The sequence below is a fragment of the Pleurodeles waltl genome, chromosome 8 (genome assembly GCF_031143425.1).
Source record: "Pleurodeles waltl isolate 20211129_DDA chromosome 8, aPleWal1.hap1.20221129, whole genome shotgun sequence".
Classification (NCBI taxonomy): Eukaryota; Metazoa; Chordata; class Amphibia; order Caudata; family Salamandridae; genus Pleurodeles; species Pleurodeles waltl.
In genome coordinates, this window is record NC_090447.1 from 1390350916 (window position 1) to 1390372978 (window position 22063).

The following is a 22063-nucleotide window of genomic DNA, read 5'->3' on the forward strand; positions in this document are numbered from 1 at the left end:
GAGGTTCTGGGCCCACCCTCCTGTGCAGGTTTTTGGGGGCCTGTAGAAGACTCTTTACTATTTTTATTTTTGGCTGTCTCACCACCTTTCCCCTGGGGAGGTTTTGTGACCCCTTTCTTTTGGTCACCCCCTGTGGAAGTTTTGGACACCCTAGTCTTGACCCAATGGTCCGCCTTCTTTCCCAATTCTTGGGGAGAAATTGGTCCTAGGTCTACCAGATGCTGATGCAGTTTATCATTGAAACAATTACTTAACAGGTGTTCTTTCACAAATAAATTGTACAGCCCATCATAATTACTTACACCACTGCCTTGAATCCAACCATCTAGTGTTTTTACTGAGTAGTCTACAAAGTCAACCCAGGTCTGGCTCGAGGATTTTTGAGCCCCCCTGAATCTAATCCTATACTCCTCAGTGGAGAATCCAAAGCCCTCAATCAGGGTACCCTTCATGAGGTCATAAGATTCTGCATCTTTTCCAGAGAGTGTGAGGAGTCTATCCCTACACTTTCCTGTGAACATTTCCCAAAGGAGAGCACCCCAGTGAGATCTGTTCACTTTTCTGGTTACACAAGCCCTCTCAAAAGCTGTGAACCATTTGGTGATGTCATCACCATCTTCATATTTAGTTACAATCCCTTTAGGGATTTTCAACATGTCAGGAGAATCTCTGACCCTATTTATGTTGCTGCCACCATTGATGGGTCCTAGGCCCATCTCTTGTCTTTCCCTCTCTATGGCTAGGATCTGTCTTTCCAAAGCCAATCTTTTGGCCATCCTGGCTAACTGGATGTCCTCTTCACTGGAGTTATCCTCAGTGATTTCAGAGTTGTTGGTCCCTCCTGTGAGGGAACCAGCATCTCTGACTATTATTTGTGGAGTCAGGGCTGGAGAAGCCCTGCTCTCCCTAAGTAGGACTGGAGGGGGGGAATTTCCCTCCAAGTCACTATCTTCATCCTCGGAGTTGCCACCCTCAGAGGGGTTGGCCTTTTCAAACTCTGCCAAAAGCTCCTGGAGCTGTACTTTGGTAGGTTTGGGGCCCATTGCTATTTTCTTTAGTTTACAGAGTGACCTTAGCTCTCTCATCTGTAGATGGAGGTAAGGTGTGGTGTCGAGTTCCACCACAGCCACATCTGTGCTAGACATTTTGCTTCTAAAAGTTGGAATACTTTTTAAGAATCTAAAACTGGTTCTAGAATCTAATTCAAACTTTTACAAACTTTTAAACTCTAAAAAGAAATGCTAACAGGGACTAACACAAGGCCTTAGCAGGACTTTAAAGAATTTAGAAAACTTTTCAAATTGCAAAAATCAATTTCTAATGACAATTTTGGAATTTGTCGTGTGATCAGGTATTGGCTGAGTAGTCCAGCAAATGCAAACTCTTGTACCCCACCGCTGATCCACCAATGTAGGAAGTTGGCTCTGTATGTGCTATTTCAACGTAAGGAATAGCATGCACAGACTCCAAGGGTTCCCCTTAGAGGTAAAATAGTGGTAAAAATAGATAATACTAATGCTCTATTTTGTGGTAGTGTGGTCGAGCAGTAGGCTTATCCAAGGAGTAGTGTTAAGCATTTGTTGTACATACACAGACAATAAATGAGGTACACACACTCAGAGACAAATCCAGCCAATAGGTTTTGTTATAGAAAAATATATTTTCTTAGTTTATTTTAAGAACCACAGGTTCAAATTTAACATGTAATATCTTGTTTGAAAGGTATTGCAGGTAAGTACAATAGGAACTTTGAATCATTTCAATTGCATGTATACTTTTCAAGTTATTCACAAATAGCTATTTTAAAAGTGGACACAGTGCAATTTTCACAGTTCCTGGGGAGGTAAGTTTTTGTTAGTTTTACCAGGTAAGTACGACACTTACAGGGTTCAGTTCTTGGTCCAAGGTAGCCCACCGTTGGGGGTTCAGAGCAACCCCAAAGTTACCACACCAGCAGCTCAGGGCCGGTCAGGTGCAGAGTTCAAAGTGGTGCCCAAAACGCATAGGCTATAATGGAGAGAAGGGGGGTGCCCCGGTTCCGGTCTGCTTGCAGGTAAGTACCCGCGTCTTCGGAGGGCAGACCAGGGGGGTTTTGTAGGGCACCGGGCGGGACACAAGCCCACACAGAAATTTCACCCTCAGCGGCGCGGGGGCGGCCGGGTGCAGTGTTAGAACAAGCGTCGGGTTCGCAATGTAAGTCAATGAGAGATCAACGGATCTCTTCAGCGCTGCAGGCAGGCAAGGGTGGGCTTCCTCGGGGAAACCTCCACTTGGGCAAGGGAGAGGGACTCCTGGGGGTCACTTCTGCAGTGAAAGTCCGGTCCTTCAGGTCCTGGGGGCTGCGGGTGCAGGGTCTTTTCCAGGCGTCGGGACTTAGGTTTCAGAGAGTCGCGGTCAGGGGAAGCCTCGGGATTCCCTCTGCAGGCGGCGCTGTGGGGGCTCAGGGGGGACAGGTTTTGGTACTCACAGTCGTAGAGTAGTCCGGGGGTCCTCCCTGAGGTGTTGGACCTCCACCAGCCGAGTCGGGGTCGCCGGGTGCAGTGTTGCAAGTCTCACGCTTCTTGCGGGGAGTTGCAGGGTTCTTTAAAGCTGCTTCTTGAAACAAAGTTGCAGTCTTTTTGGAGCAGGTCCGCTGTCCTCGGGAGTTTCTTGTCGTCGTCGAAGCAGGGCAGTCCTCAGAGGATTCAGAGGTCGCTGGTCCCTTTGGAAGGCGTCGCTGGAGCAGAGTTCTTTGGAAGGCAGGAGACAGGCCGGTGAGTTTCTGGAGCCAAGGCAGTTGTTGTCTTCTGGTCTTCCTCTGCAGGGGTTTTCAGCTGGGCAGTCCTTCTTCTTGTTGTTGCAGGAATCTCATTTTCTAGGGTTCAGGGTAGCCCTTAAATACTAAATTTAAGGGCGTGTTTAGGTCTGGGGGGTTAGTAGCCAATGGCTACTAGCCCTGAGGGTGGGTACACCCTCTTTGTGCCTCCTCCCAAGGGGAGGGGGTCACAATCCTAACCCTATTGGGGGAATCCTCCATCTGCAAGATGGAGGATTTCTAAAAGTTAGAGTCACTTCAGCTCAGGACACCTTAGGGGCTGTCCTGACTGGCCAGTGACTCCTCCTTGTTGCTTTCTTTGTTCCCTCCAGCCTTGCCGCCAAAAGTGGGGGCCGTGGCCGGAGGGGGCGGGCAACTCCACTAAGCTGGAGTGCCCTGCTGGGCTGTGACAAAGGGGTGAGCCTTTGAGGCTCACCGCCAGGTGTCACAGCTCCTGCCTGGGGGAGGTGTTAGCATCTCCACCCAGTGCAGGCTTTGTTACTGGCCTCAGAGTGACAAAGGCACTCTCCCCATGGGGCCAGCAACATGTCTCTAGTGTGGCAGGCTGCTGGAACTAGTCAGCCTACACAGACAGTCGGTTAAGTTTCAGGGGGCACCTCTAAGGTGCCCTCTGTGGTGTATTTTACAATAAAATGTACACTGGCATCAGTGTGCATTTATTGTGCTGAGAAGTTTGATACCAAACTTCCCAGTTTTCAGTGTAGCCATTATGGTGCTGTGGAGTTCGTGTTTGACAAACTCCCAGACCATATACTCTTATGGCTACCCTGCACTTACAATGTCTAAGGTTTTGTTTAGACACTGTAGGGGTACCATGCTCATGCACTGGTACCCTCACCTATGGTATAGTGCACCCTGCCTTAGGGCTGTAAGGCCTGCTAGAGGGGTGACTGACCTATATTTGCATAGGCAGTGAGAGGCTGGCATGGCACCCTGAGGGGAGTGCCATGTCGACTTACTCGTTTTGTTCTCACTAGCACACACAAGCTGGCAAGCAGTGTGTCTGTGCTGAGTGAGAGGTCTCCAGGGTGGCATAAGACATGCTGCAGCCCTTAGAGACCTTCCTTGGCATCAGGGCCCTTGGTACTAGAAGTACCAGCTACAAGGGACTTATCTGGATGCCAGGGTCTGCCAATTGTGGATACAAAAGTACAGGTTAGGGAAAGAACACTGGTGCTGGGGCCTGGTTAGCAGGCCTCAGCACACTTTCAATTGTAAACATAGCATCAGCAAAGGCAAAAAGTCAGGGGGCAACCATGCCAAGGAGGCATTTCCTTACACAACCCCCCCCCCAAACGAAAGAGGATGAGACTAACCTTTCCCAAGAGAGTCTTCATTTTCTAAGTGGAAGAACCTGGAAAGGCCATCTGCATTGGCATGGGCAGTCCCAGGTCTGTGTTCCACTATAAAGTCCATTCCCTGTAGGGAGATGGACCACCTCAACAGTTTAGGATTTTCACCTTTCATTTGCATCAGCCATTTGAGAGGTCTGTGGTCAGTTTGAACTAGGAAGTGAGTCCCAAAGAGGTATGGTCTCAGCTTCTTCAGGGACCAAACCACAGCAAAGGCCTCCCTCTCAATGGCACTCCAACGCTGCTCCCTGGGGAGTAACCTCCTGCTAATGAAAGCAACAGGCTGGTCAAGGCCATCATCATTTGTTTGGGACAAAACTGCCCCTATCCCATGTTCAGAGGCATCTGTCTGCACAATGAACTGCTTAGAATAATCTGGAGCTTTTAGAACTGGTGCTGAGCACATTGCTTGTTTCAGGGTGTCAAAGGCCTGTTGGCATTCCACAGTCCAGTTCACTTTCTTGGGCATTTTCTTGGAGGTGAGTTCAGTGAGGGCTGTCACAATGGATCCATATCCCTTCACAAACCTCCTGTAATACCCAGTCAAGCCAAGGAATGCCCTGACTTGAGTCTTGGTTTTTGGAGCTACCCAGTCCAGAATAGTCTGGATCTTGGGTTGGAGTGGCTGAACTTGGCCTCCACCTACAAGGTGGCCCAAGTAAACCACAGTTCCCTGCCCTATCTGGCATTTGGATGCCTTGATAGAGAGGCCTGCAGATTGCAGAGCCTTCAAAACCTTCTTCAGGTGGACCAGGTGATCCTGCCAGGTGGAGCTAAAAACAGCAATATCATCAAGATAAGCTGTGCTAAAGGACTCCAAACCAGCAAGGACTTGATTCACCAACCTTTGGAAGGTGGCAGGGGCATTCATTAAACCAAAGGGCATAACAGTAAACTGATAATGCCCATCAGGTGTGGAGAATGCTGTTTTCTCTTTTGCTCCAGGTGCCATTTTTATTTGCCAGTACCCTGCTGTCAAGTCAAAGGTACTTAAAAATTTGGCAGCACCTAATTTATCTATGAGCTCATCAGCTCTAGGAATTGGATGAGCATCTGTCTTGGTGACAGAATTGAGCCCTCTGTAGTCCACACAAAACCTCATCTCTTTCTTTCCATCTTTGGTGTGAGGTTTGGGGACTAAGACCACTGGGCTAGCCCAGGGGCTGTCAGAGCGCTCAATTACTCCCAATTCCAGCATTTTGTGGACTTCCACCTTAATGCTTTCCTTAACATGGTCAGACTGTCTAAAGATTTTGTTTTTGACAGGCATGCTGTCTCCTGTGTCCACATCATGGGTACACAGGTGTGTCTGACCAGGGGTTAGGGAGAAGAGTTCAGGAAACTGTTGTAGGACTCTCCTACAATCAGCTTGCTGTTGGCCAGAGAGGGTGTCTGAGTAGATCACTCCATCTACTGAGCCATCTTTTGGGTCTGATGACAGAAGATCAGGGAGAGGTTCACTCTCTGCCTCCTGATCCTCATCTGTTACCATCAACAGATTCACATCAGCCCTGTCATGGAAGAGCTTAAGGCGGTTCACATGGATCACCCTCTTGGGGCTCCTGCTTGTGCCCAGGTCCACCAGGTAGGTGACCTGACTCTTCCTTTCTAGCACTGGGTAAGGGCCACTCCATTTGTCCTGGAGTGCCCTGGGAGCCACAGGCTCCAGAACCCAGACTTTCTGCCCTGGTTGGAACTCAACCAGTGCAGCCTTTTGGTCATACCAAAACTTCTGGAGCTGTTGGCTGGCCTCAAGGTTTTTGGTTGCCTTTTCCATGTACTCTGCCATTCTAGAGCGAAGGCCAAGTACATAGTCCACTATGTCTTGTTTAGGCTCACGAAGAGGTCTCTCCCAGCATTCTTTAACAAGAGCAAGTGGTCCCCTTACAGGGTGACCAAACAGAAGTTCAAAGGGTGAGAATCCTACTCCCTTCTGTGGCACCTCTCTGTAAGCAAAAAGCAGACATGGCAAGAGGACATCCCATCTCCTTTTGAGTTTTTCTGGGAGCCCCATGATCATGCCTTTTAATGTCTTGTTGAATCTCTCAACTAAGCCATTAGTTTGTGGATGGTATGGTGTAGTGAATTTGTAAGTCACTCCACACTCATTCCACATGTGTTTTAGGTATGCTGACATGAAGTTGGTACCTCTGTCAGACACCACCTCCTTAGGGAAACCCACTCTGGTTAAGATACCAATGAGGGCCTTGGCTACTGCAGGGGCAGTAGTTGACCTAAGGGGAATAGCTTCAGGATACCTAGTAGCATGATCCACTACTACTAGGATGTACATATTTCCTGAGGCTGTGGGAGGTTCCAGTGGACCAACTATGTCCACACCCACTCTTTCAAAGGGGACCCCCACCACTGGAAGTGGAATGAGGGGGGCCTTTGGATGCCCACCTGTCTTACCACTGGATTGACAGGTGGGGCAGGAGAGGCAAAACTCCTTAACCTTCTGGGACATATTGGGCCAGTAGAAGTGGTTGACTAACCTCTCCCACGTCTTGGTTTGTCCCAAATGCCCAGCAAGGGGAATATCATGGGCTAAGGTCAGAATAAACTCTCTGAACGACTGAGGCACTACCACTCTCCTAGTGGCACCAGGTTTGGGGTCTCTGGCCTCAGTGTACAGGAGTCCATCTTCCCAATAGACCCTATGTGTTCCATTTTTCTTGCCCTTGGACTCTTCAGCAGCTTGCTGCCTAAGGCCTTCAAGAGAGGGACAGGTTTCTTGTCCCTTACACAGCTCCTCCCTTGAGGGTCCCCCTGGGCCTAACAGCTCAGCCTGATAAGGTTCAAGTTCCAAAGGCTCAGTTCCCTCAGAGGGCAGAACTTCTTCCTGAGAAGAGAGGTTCTCTTTTTCTGACTGTGTTGCAGTTGGTTTCCCAACTGACTTTCCTTTTCTCTTGGTAGGCTGGGCCTTTCTTCCAGACTCCAGCTCTACTTTTTCACCCTGTGCCTTGCATTGTGCTCTTGTTTTTACACACACCAGTTCAGGGATACCCAGCATGGCTGCATGGGTTTTTAGTTCTACCTCAGCCCATGCTGAGGACTCCAGGTCATTTCCAAGCAGACAGTCTACTGGGATGTTTGAGGAGACCACCACCTGTTTCAGGCCATTGACCCCCTCCCCATTCTAAAGTTACCATTGCCATGGGATGTGCTTTAGTCGGATTGTCAGCGTTGGTGACTGTATATGTTTTTCCAGTCAGGTATTGGCCAGGGGAAACCAGTTTCTCTGTCACCATGGTGACACTGGCACCTGTATCCCTCAGGCCCTCTACACTTGTCCCATTAATAAAGAGCTGCTGCCTGTATTTTTGCATGATAGGCGGCCAGGCAGCTAGTGTGGCTAAATCCACCCCACCCTCAGAGACTAGAGTAGCTTCAGTGTGGACCCTGATTTGCTCTGGGCACACTGTTGATCCCACTTGGAGACTAGCCATTCCAGTGTTACCTGGATTGGAGTTTGGAGTGGAACTTTTCTAGGGACAGGCCTTGTCTCCAGTTTGGTGTCCAGACTGACTACAGTTTCGACACCAGGCCTTTTTGGGATGAAAGTTTTTACCCTTGTACCCAGGATTGGTTTGTGAAGAGGTTCTGGGCCCACCCTCCTGTGCAGGTTTTTGGGGGCCTGTAGAAGACTCTTTACTATTTTTATTTTTGGCTGTCTCACCACCTTTCCCCTGGGGAGGTTTTGTGACCCCTTTCTTTTGGTCACCCCCTGTGGAAGTTTTGGACACCCTAGTCTTGACCCAATGGTCCGCCTTCTTTCCCAATTCTTGGGGAGAAATTGGTCCTAGGTCTACCAGATGCTGATGCAGTTTATCATTGAAACAATTACTTAACAGGTGTTCTTTCACAAATAAATTGTACAGCCCATCATAATTACTTACACCACTGCCTTGAATCCAACCATCTAGTGTTTTTACTGAGTAGTCTACAAAGTCAACCCAGGTCTGGCTCGAGGATTTTTGAGCCCCCCTGAATCTAATCCTATACTCCTCAGTGGAGAATCCAAAGCCCTCAATCAGGGTACCCTTCATGAGGTCATAAGATTCTGCATCTTTTCCAGAGAGTGTGAGGAGTCTATCCCTACACTTTCCTGTGAACATTTCCCAAAGGAGAGCACCCCAGTGAGATCTGTTCACTTTTCTGGTTACACAAGCCCTCTCAAAAGCTGTGAACCATTTGGTGATGTCATCACCATCTTCATATTTAGTTACAATCCCTTTAGGGATTTTCAACATGTCAGGAGAATCTCTGACCCTATTTATGTTGCTGCCACCATTGATGGGTCCTAGGCCCATCTCTTGTCTTTCCCTCTCTATGGCTAGGATCTGTCTTTCCAAAGCCAATCTTTTGGCCATCCTGGCTAACTGGATGTCCTCTTCACTGGAGTTATCCTCAGTGATTTCAGAGTTGTTGGTCCCTCCTGTGAGGGAACCAGCATCTCTGACTATTATTTGTGGAGTCAGGGCTGGAGAAGCCCTGCTCTCCCTAAGTAGGACTGGAGGGGGGGAATTTCCCTCCAAGTCACTATCTTCATCCTCGGAGTTGCCACCCTCAGAGGGGTTGGCCTTTTCAAACTCTGCCAAAAGCTCCTGGAGCTGTACTTTGGTAGGTTTGGGGCCCATTGCTATTTTCTTTAGTTTACAGAGTGACCTTAGCTCTCTCATCTGTAGATGGAGGTAAGGTGTGGTGTCGAGTTCCACCACAGCCACATCTGTGCTAGACATTTTGCTTCTAAAAGTTGGAATACTTTTTAAGAATCTAAAACTGGTTCTAGAATCTAATTCAAACTTTTACAAACTTTTAAACTCTAAAAAGAAATGCTAACAGGGACTAACACAAGGCCTTAGCAGGACTTTAAAGAATTTAGAAAACTTTTCAAATTGCAAAAATCAATTTCTAATGACAATTTTGGAATTTGTCGTGTGATCAGGTATTGGCTGAGTAGTCCAGCAAATGCAAACTCTTGTACCCCACCGCTGATCCACCAATGTAGGAAGTTGGCTCTGTATGTGCTATTTCAACGTAAGGAATAGCATGCACAGACTCCAAGGGTTCCCCTTAGAGGTAAAATAGTGGTAAAAATAGATAATACTAATGCTCTATTTTGTGGTAGTGTGGTCGAGCAGTAGGCTTATCCAAGGAGTAGTGTTAAGCATTTGTTGTACATACACAGACAATAAATGAGGTACACACACTCAGAGACAAATCCAGCCAATAGGTTTTGTTATAGAAAAATATATTTTCTTAGTTTATTTTAAGAACCACAGGTTCAAATTTAACATGTAATATCTTGTTTGAAAGGTATTGCAGGTAAGTACAATAGGAACTTTGAATCATTTCAATTGCATGTATACTTTTCAAGTTATTCACAAATAGCTATTTTAAAAGTGGACACAGTGCAATTTTCACAGTTCCTGGGGAGGTAAGTTTTTGTTAGTTTTACCAGGTAAGTACGATACTTACAGGGTTCAGTTCTTGGTCCAAGGTAGCCCACCGTTGGGGGTTCAGAGCAACCCCAAAGTTACCACACCAGCAGCTCAGGGCCGGTCAGGTGCAGAGTTCAAAGTGGTGCCCAAAACGCATAGGCTATAATGGAGAGAAGGGGGGTGCCCCGGTTCCGGTCTGCTTGCAGGTAAGTACCCGCGTCTTCGGAGGGCAGACCAGGGGGGTTTTGTAGGGCACCGGGCGGGACACAAGCCCACACAGAAATTTCACCCTCAGCGGCGCGGGGGCGGCCGGGTGCAGTGTTAGAACAAGCGTCGGGTTCGCAATGTAAGTCAATGAGAGATCAACGGATCTCTTCAGCGCTGCAGGCAGGCAAGGGTGGGCTTCCTCGGGGAAACCTCCACTTGGGCAAGGGAGAGGGACTCCTGGGGGTCACTTCTGCAGTGAAAGTCCGGTCCTTCAGGTCCTGGGGGCTGCGGGTGCAGGGTCTTTTCCAGGCGTCGGGACTTAGGTTTCAGAGAGTCGCGGTCAGGGGAAGCCTCGGGATTCCCTCTGCAGGCGGCGCTGTGGGGGCTCAGGGGGGACAGGTTTTGGTACTCACAGTCGTAGAGTAGTCCGGGGGTCCTCCCTGAGGTGTTGGACCTCCACCAGCCGAGTCGGGGTCGCCGGGTGCAGTGTTGCAAGTCTCACGCTTCTTGCGGGGAGTTGCAGGGTTCTTTAAAGCTGCTTCTTGAAACAAAGTTGCAGTCTTTTTGGAGCAGGTCCGCTGTCCTCGGGAGTTTCTTGTCGTCGTCGAAGCAGGGCAGTCCTCAGAGGATTCAGAGGTCGCTGGTCCCTTTGGAAGGCGTCGCTGGAGCAGAGTTCTTTGGAAGGCAGGAGACAGGCCGGTGAGTTTCTGGAGCCAAGGCAGTTGTTGTCTTCTGGTCTTCCTCTGCAGGGGTTTTCAGCTGGGCAGTCCTTCTTCTTGTTGTTGCAGGAATCTCATTTTCTAGGGTTCAGGGTAGCCCTTAAATACTAAATTTAAGGGCGTGTTTAGGTCTGGGGGGTTAGTAGCCAATGGCTACTAGCCCTGAGGGTGGGTACACCCTCTTTGTGCCTCCTCCCAAGGGGAGGGGGTCACAATCCTAACCCTATTGGGGGAATCCTCCATCTGCAAGATGGAGGATTTCTAAAAGTTAGAGTCACTTCAGCTCAGGACACCTTAGGGGCTGTCCTGACTGGCCAGTGACTCCTCCTTGTTGCTTTCTTTGTTCCCTCCAGCCTTGCCGCCAAAAGTGGGGGCCGTGGCCGGAGGGGGCGGGCAACTCCACTAAGCTGGAGTGCCCTGCTGGGCTGTGACAAAGGGGTGAGCCTTTGAGGCTCACCGCCAGGTGTCACAGCTCCTGCCTGGGGGAGGTGTTAGCATCTCCACCCAGTGCAGGCTTTGTTACTGGCCTCAGAGTGACAAAGGCACTCTCCCCATGGGGCCAGCAACATGTCTCTAGTGTGGCAGGCTGCTGGAACTAGTCAGCCTACACAGACAGTCGGTTAAGTTTCAGGGGGCACCTCTAAGGTGCCCTCTGTGGTGTATTTTACAATAAAATGTACACTGGCATCAGTGTGCATTTATTGTGCTGAGAAGTTTGATACCAAACTTCCCAGTTTTCAGTGTAGCCATTATGGTGCTGTGGAGTTCGTGTTTGACAAACTCCCAGACCATATACTCTTATGGCTACCCTGCACTTACAATGTCTAAGGTTTTGTTTAGACACTGTAGGGGTACCATGCTCATGCACTGGTACCCTCACCTATGGTATAGTGCACCCTGCCTTAGGGCTGTAAGGCCTGCTAGAGGGGTGACTGACCTATACTTGCATAGGCAGTGAGAGGCTGGCATGGCACCCTGAGGGGAGTGCCATGTCGACTTACTCGTTTTGTTCTCACTAGCACACACAAGCTGGCAAGCAGTGTGTCTGTGCTGAGTGAGAGGTCTCCAGGGTGGCATAAGACATGCTGCAGCCCTTAGAGACCTTCCTTGGCATCAGGGCCCTTGGTACTAGAAGTACCAGCTACAAGGGACTTATCTGGATGCCAGGGTCTGCCAATTGTGGATACAAAAGTACAGGTTAGGGAAAGAACACTGGTGCTGGGGCCTGGTTAGCAGGCCTCAGCACACTTTCAATTGTAAACATAGCATCAGCAAAGGTAAAAAGTCAGGGGGCAACCATGCCAAGGAGGCATTTCCTTACAGAGTCAACCAATATAATGCCAACATTCTTTTTGAGTCAGTTGCGATGGAGTTTCACTTGAGCAGCATTATTCCATACGATGAAGGGAACCTCTTTCCTACTTAACTGTTCCATGACAATAATAATTTGTCACATATGATATTTCTGAGCATCCATTCTTAGTCTGGTTTGACACGTAATCCATTATTGGTTGAAGCAATAGAAAGATTTTCCAATCTGGATATTAAATATATGTATTTTGGACAAAAATATGAATAGCGTTCAAAACTGGTGGAACATTATAACTCAGGTAGCTAATAATTAGAAAACTATGAAATACGCAATTAATGTTTCTATTGGCCATTTGGTTTTGACTAAATTACTCTTAGCACAGTATAATTTAAATTGTGTAATAAAAGGCTTGGCTACGTGAGAAGCACAGACATTTCCCGACTTTGTAATGGCGTCCAACAGAAGTTATAGATTGCAGAAACATTGGACTTTACTAATGCCCCCGTACCCAGCTTCCCTCCCGCTCTCGGAAAAGTTCTTGCTGGGAATGGGCTCACAGTTGGAGGAGTGAATTCGGGAAAATGAGCACCCATGACTTAACTATCTAGCCAGTTAACGGTTCATTTTCTAAAATTGATGAAGCAAGCAACTGATGAGCTGAGCAAGGCAGCCTTGTTAGACTCAACTGAACTCCTTCTGCCCACTTCTGAAGTTCACGCCAGGTAAAGGTAGGGGTGAAAACGGAAGGACAAACTCTACCAAACTGTTCATTGGACGATATGCTGTACATTATACCCGGTCTTATCAGATTTCAGTCACAGACAAATTAAAACCTTGTTTTACCCCTCATTATGAAAGGAGGAATAATGATTACATATGACTAAGGGCGGGCTTGAAATGGCTTGAGTGATAGACGTACGGCACCTCACTGACAGCGGTCATTCTTGCACTGATAATGTGATTCTTAATTGTCAAGTAAATCCTTTAACTTATAAACACATTAGCTTGTTTTGTTGAAAGCAGCAGCCTCTGTGTAAAAAGCCTCCTATTACATATTTTATGAGCTTTTAAACATGTTTTATGTGTTGATTGTACGAGTTTTACTTTTAACTTTTGCTTACGTTTACAAGAATTGTAACGATTTTAACTAATTGTACAATAAAATCTATCTACCGAATCTATCTAATCTTTCTATCCTATCTGTCTAACCTATCTGCCCGCAGTGTTCATTTTTTTTTAATACAGAGACGCTTTTGTATAAAATGGCATGCAATATCATATGAAAGTAGATCCTATGCTCCCCATAGATCTCAGAACGGATTTTAGTGGCAACCTAAAAAAAAAACAAGGATAGATGAAAGGAATATTAGCTCTCTTCACACTGATGTAAATGTTGAGAAGAACAACAATGAAATGGTGTTAACAGCAATTGAGACTGAAATAGAAGACCTCACATGGAGACTACATACCCTGAAGCATATTCAACCCAACACCTAATTGAATGGGATATGCACATCAGTAGTGATCAAGACCACACGGTGCAATGCCAGTGCTATGCTGTGGATACTATTGAGAGTCTGTAGCCAAAGGTAAATAGATATGTACTGCATTACTGTGTTCTGGGGGACACATCCTAATTAAATAAGGATGATTTACTGGCAGAAATGGTGGATATAATATGAATAAATTCATGGAAAGACCTGTCCCTAACAGTGCTTACATTACCTAGTAAAGTCTGGATACCAATAAGGACGAATGAGTGAGTCAGACTACACGGAAAGCACTTAGACATAGTGGGCGATCAGGGAAGCCATTTTAAGTACATGTGCTGTACACTGGCCAATACGAGTTCCACAGCTACATGATGGCTTCACTGAAACTAGGGATGTTTGGTATCAAACATCTCATATTAATAAACCCTCACTGATGCCAGCAATGGATTAATTAATACCTTCACCCAGAGGGCATCTTAGAGGGGCACCCTGAAAAACCTACCAACTGCTGGTGTAATGGCCTACTAGTTTTAGCCAGCCTGCCACCAACACACATTTCTGACCCCCAAGGGTGACAGCCTCCGCTCTCGAATAGTCAGGAACAAAGCCTGTTCTGGTAAGGGTGTAAACACACCCCGTCCACCAGGATGACCTATAAATCTGCACTTCAAGGCAGGGGGCTTCAAAGAGTCTCCCCCCCCCCCCCTGGACATTTTCCCACCTGGACAGGTGGGAAAATTATTGGTCAGAGAGGTGTTTCCACCCTCAGGTCAGTTCAGTTCCACCCCTAAGGTGAGTTGCCTGATGTGGACATGAAATTTAAAAGCCTGCCATCTTGGTGATAGTAGAACTAAGAAACCCTGGGACAAGGTTATGCCCACTTCAAACAGAAAGTTATCATATAAGGGACATAGTGACCTCAAGTTTAAGTAGCCCGTTGACTACTGTAGAAAACTGCCATGCACCAGACACACACTTTTTTTGCCTGGTATCTGACGTGATTTCGAACGAAAGTGCACTGGGATCCTGCTCACCAGGTCCCAGTGCCAGATCTCTTCCCCTAAACTGTACAATTGTTTCCCCATTTGGCAAATAATTTGGCAAATTCTTAGGACCCTCTGTAAGTCCTAGTAATCAGTACCCCCCCCCCCTCCCCTGACTAGGGTCTGAGTTTCTACAGAGGGTCCCTAAGGGCTGCAGCACGAATTGTGCCACCCTAAGGGACCCTCACCAAGCACATGACAGGTTGCGTGTCTTGGTGCAGACAAAAGTGAAAAACACGACATTACACACAGCCTGTGTGCTTGTGCCATGCCCCCTAACGCTTCATGCAATATTATAGAAGTCACCCTACAGCCTGCCTTACATCCCTAAGACAGGGTGCATTTTATTACATGTGTGGACATTTATGCAAGAGCTATGTCTCTGTGAACTCTCAGATATAGTAAGTGGCTAGGGCAGCCATTTTAGATGCACGTGCTTGGCATTGGTCAATACGAGCTCTCCCGCTACATGATGGCTTCACTGAAGATAGGGATATTTTGTATCAAACATTTCGTATTGTTGAACCCATACTGATGCCAGTGTCGGCTTTACCAATACATACAGCCAAAGGCACCTTAGAGGTGTCCCCTGAAGCCTCCCAGCGTCTGGTGTGCATGCTGACTGGTTTCTGCCAGCCTGCCACCTGAGACACAGTTCTAGCCCCCTAGGTTGAGAGCCTTCTGCTCTCAAGGTGCCCAGAACAAAAGCCTGTCTGGGAAGAGGGAGTAACACCCCTTCCCACAGGATGACCTTCTGATTAGCCATCCTAAAGCGGCGAGCCTCAAAGGGGTGCCACCTTTGAAATGAGAATCTGGCTCCCCTCACAGAAGAGGAAGACACACACACACACACACACCCCCATCCAGTGTCCACTTGCCACCTGGACCCGGGGGAAAATGAGCTAGTCAGGTATGCTTGCCCCCTCCAGGTTAGTACCACCCCTGAGGTCGGCTAAGCCGATGTCAACACGATTTGTCAGAGGTAGCCATCTTGGAGATGGCATACCTAGGAATTTTGGGACAAGGTTATGCCCACTTCCCACAGGAAGTGTTTATATAAGGGGTGTTGTGAACCCAAGGGACAGTCGCCCCATTGGCTACTAGCCTACACACCCCTAAATTCAGTATTTAGGGGAGTCTCTGGAACCAGAGAGAAGCAGATCCTGATGACCTAGTGTAGGAAGTTGGCTCTGTATGTGCTATTACAAAGTAAGGAATAGCATGCACAGAGTCCAAGGGTTCCCCTTAGAGGTAAGATAGTGGCAAAAAGAGATAATACTAATGCTCTATTTTGTGGTAGTGTGGTCGAGCAGTAGGCTTATCAAAGGAGTAGTGTTAAGCATTTGTTGTACATACACACAGGCAATAAATGAGGAACACACACTCAGAGACAAATCCAGCCAATAGGTTTTGTTATAGAAAAATATATTTTCTTAGTTTATTTTAAGAACCAGAGGTTCAAATTCTACATGTAATATCTCATTTGAAAGGTATTGCAGGTAAGTACTTTAGGAACTTTAAATCATTACATTAGCATGTATACTTTTCACATAAAACACAATAAGCTGTTTTAAAAGTGGACACTTAGTGCAATTTTCACAGTTCCTGGGGGAGGTAAAGTAATGTTAGTTTTAACAGGTGTAAGGAAATGCCTCCTTGGCATGGTTGCCCCCTGACTTTTTGCCTTTGCTGATGCTATGTTTACAATTGAAAGTGTGCTGAGGCCTGCTAACCAGGCCCCAGCACCAGTGTTCTTTCCCTAACCTGTACTTTTGTATCCACAATTGGCAGACCCTGGCATCCAGATAAGTCCCTTGTAACTGGTACTTCTAGTACCAAGGGCCCTGATGCCAAGGAAGGTCTCTAAGGGCTGCAGCATGTCTTATGCCACCCTGGAGACCTCTCACTCAGCACAGACACACTGCTTGCAGCTTGTGTGTGCTAGTGAGGACAAAACGAGTAAATCGACATGGCACTCCCCTCAGGGTGCCATGCCAGCCTCTCACTGCCTAGGCAGTATAGGTAAGACACCCCTCTAGCAGGCCTTACAGCCCTAAGGCAGGGTGCACTATACCATAGGTGAGGGTACCAGTGCATGAGCATGGTACCCCTACAATGTCTAAACAAAACCTTAGACATTGTAAGTGCAGGGTAGCCATAAGAGTATATGGTCTGGGAGTCTGTCAAACACGAACTCCACAGCACCATAATGGCTACACTGAAAACTGGGAAGTTTGGTATCAAACTTCTCAGCACAATAAATGCACACTGATGCCAGTGTACATTTTATTGTAAAATACACCATAGAGGGCACCTTAGAGGTGCCCCCTGAAACTTAACCGACTGTCTGTGTAGGCTGACTAGTTCCAGCAGCCTGCCACACCAGAGACATGTTGCTGGCCCCATGGGGAGAGTGCCTTTGTCACTCTGAGGCCAGTAACAAAGCCTGCACTGGGTGGAGATGCTAACACCTCCCCCAGGCAGGAGCTGTAACACCTGGCGGTGAGCCTCAAAGGCTCACCCCTTTGTCACAGCCCAGCAGGGCACTCCAGCTTAGTGGAGTTGCCCGCCCCCTCCGGCCACGGCCCCCACTTTTGGCGGCAAGGCTGGAGGGAACAAAGAAAGCAACAAGGAGGAGTCACTGGCCAGTCAGGACAGCCCCTAAGGTGTCCTGAGCTGAGGTGACTCTGACTTTTAGAAATCCTCCATCTTGCAGATGGAGGATTCCCCCAATAGGGTTAGGATTGTGACCCCCTCCCCTTGGGAGGAGGCACAAAGAGGGTGTACCCACCCTCAGGGCTAGTAGCCATTGGCTACTAACCCCCCAGACCTAAACACGCCCTTAAATTTAGTATTTAAGGGCTACCCTGAACCCTAGAAAATTAGATTCCTGCAACTACAAGAAGAAGGACTGCCTAGCTGAAAACCCCTGCAGAGGAAGACCAGAAGACGACAACTGCCTTGGCTCCAGAAACTCACCGGCCTGTCTCCTGCCTTCCAAAGATCCTGCTCCAGCGACGCCTTCCAAAGGGACCAGCGACCTCGACATCCTCTGAGGACTGCCCCTGCTTCGAAAAGACAAGAAACTCCCGAGGACAGCGGACCTGCTCCAAGAAAAGCTGCAACTTTGTTTCCAGCAGCTTTAAAGAACCCTGCAAGCTCCCCGCAAGAAGCGTGAGACTTGCAACACTGCACCCGGCGACCCCGACTCGGCTGGTGGCGATCCAACACCTCAGGAGGGACCCCAGGACTACTCTAAGACTGTGAGTACAAAAACCTGTCCCCCCTGAGCCCCCACAGCGCCGCCTGCAGAGGGAATCCCGAGGCTTCCCCTGACCGCGACTCTTTGAATCCTAAGTCCCGACACCTGGGAGAGACCCTGCACCCGCAGCCCCCAGGACCTGAAGGACCGGACTTTCACTGGAGGAGTGACCCCCAGGAGTCCCTCTCCTTAAATACTAAATTTAAGGGCGTGTTTAGGTCTGGGGGGTTAGTAGCCAATGGCTACTAGCCCTGAGGGTGAGTACACCCTCTTTGTGCCTCCTCCCAAGGGGAGGGGGTCACATCCCTAATCCTATTGGGGGAATCCTCCATCTGCAAGATGGAGGATTTCTAAAAGTTAGAGTCACTTCAGCTCAGGACACCTTAGGGGCTGTCCTGACTGGCCAGTGACTCCTCCTTGCTGTTTTCTTTGTTTCCTCCAGCCTTGCCGCCAAAAGTGGGGCCCGTGGCCGGAGGGGGCAGGCAACTCCACTAAGCTGGAGTGTCCTGCGGTGCTGTGACAAAGGGGTGATCCTTTGAGGCTCACCGCCAGGTGTTACAGCTCCTGCCTGGGGGAGGTGTTAGCATCTCCACCCAGTGCAGGCTTTGTTACTGGCCTCAGAGTGACAAAGGCACTCTCCCCATGGGGCCAGCAACATGTCTCTAGTGTGGCAGGCTGCTGGAACCAGTCACCCTACACAGATAGTCGGTTAAGTTTCAGGGGGCACCTCTAAGGTGCCCTCTGTGGTGTATTTTACAATAAAATGTACACTGGCATCAGTGTGCATTTATTGTGCTGAGAAGTTTGATACCAAACTTCCCAGTTTTCAGTGTAGCCATTATGGTGCTGTGGACTCCCAGACCATATACTCTTATGGGTACCCTGTACTTACAATGTCTAAGGTATTGCTTAGACACTGTAGAGGCACAGTGCTCATGCACTGGTGCCCTCACCTATGGTATAGTGCACCCTGCCTTAGGGCTGTAAGGCCTACTAGAGGGGTGACTTATCTATACCTGCATAGGCAGTGAGAGGCTGGCATGGCACCCTGAGGGGAGTGCCATGTCGACTTACTCGTTTTGTTCTCACCAGCACACACAAGCTGGCAAGCAGTGTGTCTGTGCTGAGTGAGGGTCTCCAGGGTGGCATAAGACATGCTGCAGCCCTTAGAGACCTTCCCTGGCATCAGGGCCCTTGGTACCAGAGGTACCAGTTACAAGGGGCTTATCTGGATGCCAGGGTGTGCCAATTGTGGAATCAAAAGTACAGGTTAGGGAAAGAACACTGGTGCTGGGGCCTGGTTAGCAGGCCTCAGCACACTTTCAATTCAAAACATAGCATCAGCAAAGGCAAAAAGTCAGGGGGTAACCATGCCAAGGAGGCATTTCCTTACACCTAGGTAGACCACGGACACAGAAGAGCAGTAAAAGCAAAAGAATTGAAAAGAAGCAGCTGACCTGGTACCATCCTAGCTGGCCTGTCTGCATCCCTTGTTGAAATCTGCACCAAAGTCTACTCTTCCTGCAGCTATGACTCCAGAATCCGGGAGAACTGCCTGCCTTCAAAAAAGAATCAAGACCTCTCATGGACAGCAGACCTGTTCTCCAGCAAACTCCAAAAGAAGGGACAAGGAAGCCTCTGAAACTGCCACAACCCAAACACCTGAAGTCACCACTGCACCCGCTGTCTCAGACTCTAGTTGAAGTGGACCACCGGGGCCAACAAGGTACCTCAGCCCTCCAGAGTCCGAGTCTATCATGGTTTCACCCCTCCTGGACTCCCCAATGACATCTGCAGCCTATCATGACCACTCCAGTAAAGAAAACCTGACACCTAAAGACACCTCTGCACCCATCACCCCTGAGCCGTGCAGAAGATGACCAAAGGTGCCTACCTGTGCCCAAGCATTGTGAAGCCTGTGCCTTGCTGTTGGTTCAGCCCAACTGTCCAGAGCCTGCAGCCTCTTTTTTTTTAAATGACCGATTTCCATTGGACACCCAATGCTGTTTTGCACCCTGCACTGGTGGTGTGCTGTTGGTGCTGTCTTGGACCTTGCCCACTACTCACCTTAACTCCTGGAGTTTGGTCTTGTAAGTCACTGTACTCTACCTTTTTGTAGAACTCAGAAATTGCACTGTGTCCAATTTTTAAAGTGAAAAGAATTCCTATTTAAAAACATACTCACCTGAATGATTTTTCTCTAATGCCTAAATATATATAAAGATACTTACTATTTTTATAAATTGGTGTTGATCTCCTTTTTGAGTTGTGTCCCTCATTTATTGATTATAGTGGCTATTTGTAGATGCCTTGCACTCCTCAGTGTTAAGCCTAAGGCTGCTGAAGCACACTACCCCTAAACAGAGCACTTTGCATAGCAAGCCCTGCTCACTCACTGGGGAATACTGGGACCCTTTATATGGTATTTACATACCACATAAAGGGCCAGCTTCCTACAACTACTAACCTACACTCCCCTAGAGCCCCTAAATTCAGTAATCAGATCCTGCAGACCTGAAGAAGAAGGACACTACAAAGATGCAAGAGCAAGAACTGAAGACCAGTGAATGACTAGGCGCCAACTCTGCTAGCTCCCTTGGACAATTTTGACAATGACGCCTCATCCTGCAGCTGCTTGTGCCTCCGGAAGCTCAGGAGGACTGCCAGCCTTCGCCCCAGAACCAGGAACTCCAGTGGAGTAACAGAGCTACTTCTCTGCCTCTTGCAGGCACCCCAAGAAACACTGAAAAGACTCCGGACTTCCAAAACCCGATGCCTGACAGCACCACTGCACCCATACCCTCTAGTCTGAGTTAAAGTAGGCCAATGGTGCCAGCGTGGTCCCCAGTCCCTACAGAGACAAAGTTTATCATGGGTCTTCTGACTGTGACCTTCACGCTGACGCCTGCAGCCTCCTTCTACAGCGACCACCTCCGGTGACTGAAACCAGACAGTCCACTGCAGCTCTGCAACTGGCAGGGCCGGACTGAGGCGAAAAGGACCTAAGGTGTCCCATCATTCCAGAGCTTCATCAGAGACCTCTGCCAACTTGCTGGTTTTGACGGACTGGACCCCCTCCGCCACGCTTGCAGCCTCTTTCTGCGGGCTCCCTCTGCACTGGGCTGCCCTGGACCGAGGAGAAAAGGACCACAGGTTTCCCTACGTCCCCAAGCATCACAAGAACTCAACTCTCTTGTTGGTTCGCCTGGACTGGTCCCCCAGTTCCTACCTGCAGCATCTTCCTCACAGGACCGATCCCTATTGACTTCAACAGGGCACCCAATGCTGAACTACACCACTACACCAGGCACCCCCAGAGCCGCTCAAGTTGACTTGTTAGTGTGGCCTAGGACCCTGCCCCATACGCACCTGAAGTCTGGAAGACTGGTCCCGTAAGTTGCTGTGGAGTACCATTTTGCTGAATACGTTTTCTCTCCCATAGGGTTACACTGCTGCTTCAGAAAATTGCAGTGTTGACTTTTCAAACCTTTGATCATTTCTATTACAAAACGTGCTTACCTGATATGGATTCTGATGCCTAAATACTTATAAAGATTATTATTATTATTATTTGTTTTATATAAATTGGAATGGATCTCTTTATCAAGTCATGTGTGCCATTTATTGACTGTGTGCTTATAGTAAATGTCTAACAACCCTCTCTGATAAGCCTCAGGATGCTCAACCACACTTCCCCCAAGAAAGCAGCTTGATATTGCTAGAGCAAGACCTTTTACACTTATAAGGGATTCCCTGGACTCTCTGCACAGTAAACCATATAAAGAGCCAGCTTCCTACAGAGTTTTCATAAAACTGGTTAATGAAACATTAGTGAGAAATATTGTCACACATCTAACACCTTTCAAGACACTTACTTCTATCTTCTGAGTACATATCTTCAAAGGCAAACTCCAGCTCCCTCTGGAAGTCCTCTCTAATTTCAATACGTTTGTAAGCCGGTACAAATAGCTGTGGAGGCATCTGTGCCACGGTTTGTCTTCTGCGGCAGAGGTCGTCCTGCTGCATCTGCTCGAGCTCCTTCAACAGTTGTTCGCGGTCCTAAAGTGCAAAGATGGTAAATAAGCACAGAAGTTCTTATAAACTGGTACAATAGCAAATACCACATTACAAATGTCATCAAGCACAAGAACTTACAGTCCGATTTATCTATTGGTGGTGTGGGTGGACCATAGTTTGACAACAGCGGAGACTACTCCTTCTCCACCATGATTAATCTTCTCAGTTGGTCCAACGGAGTAAGGCCAGCAGAGAAATGGCTACATGTCTGCCAATCCAATTTAGATGGGTGGACATTTAGCAGTTTTAATACTTCCAGTCGCTGCCAGGAAAACCTTGGCGGTAAGGAGCAGTAACAAAAACTCAGGTTTTTGTTTTTGAAAAGTAAAAAAAAAAAAA

General features: G+C 48.2%; 1 protein-coding gene across 3 annotated transcripts in view; it reads right to left on the bottom strand.

Annotated features, from left to right (window-relative positions):
- Positions 1–22063, bottom strand: part of CEP295 (centrosomal protein 295) — a 541368-nt gene that overhangs the window by 413908 nt on the left and 105397 nt on the right. For all 3 annotated transcript variants that reach the window (XM_069202438.1, XM_069202439.1, XM_069202440.1), the window contains one exon: positions 21523–21706. In XM_069202438.1, coding sequence (XP_069058539.1) covers positions 21523–21706 — 184 coding nt within the window. The remainder of the gene's footprint in view (positions 1–21522; positions 21707–22063) is intronic.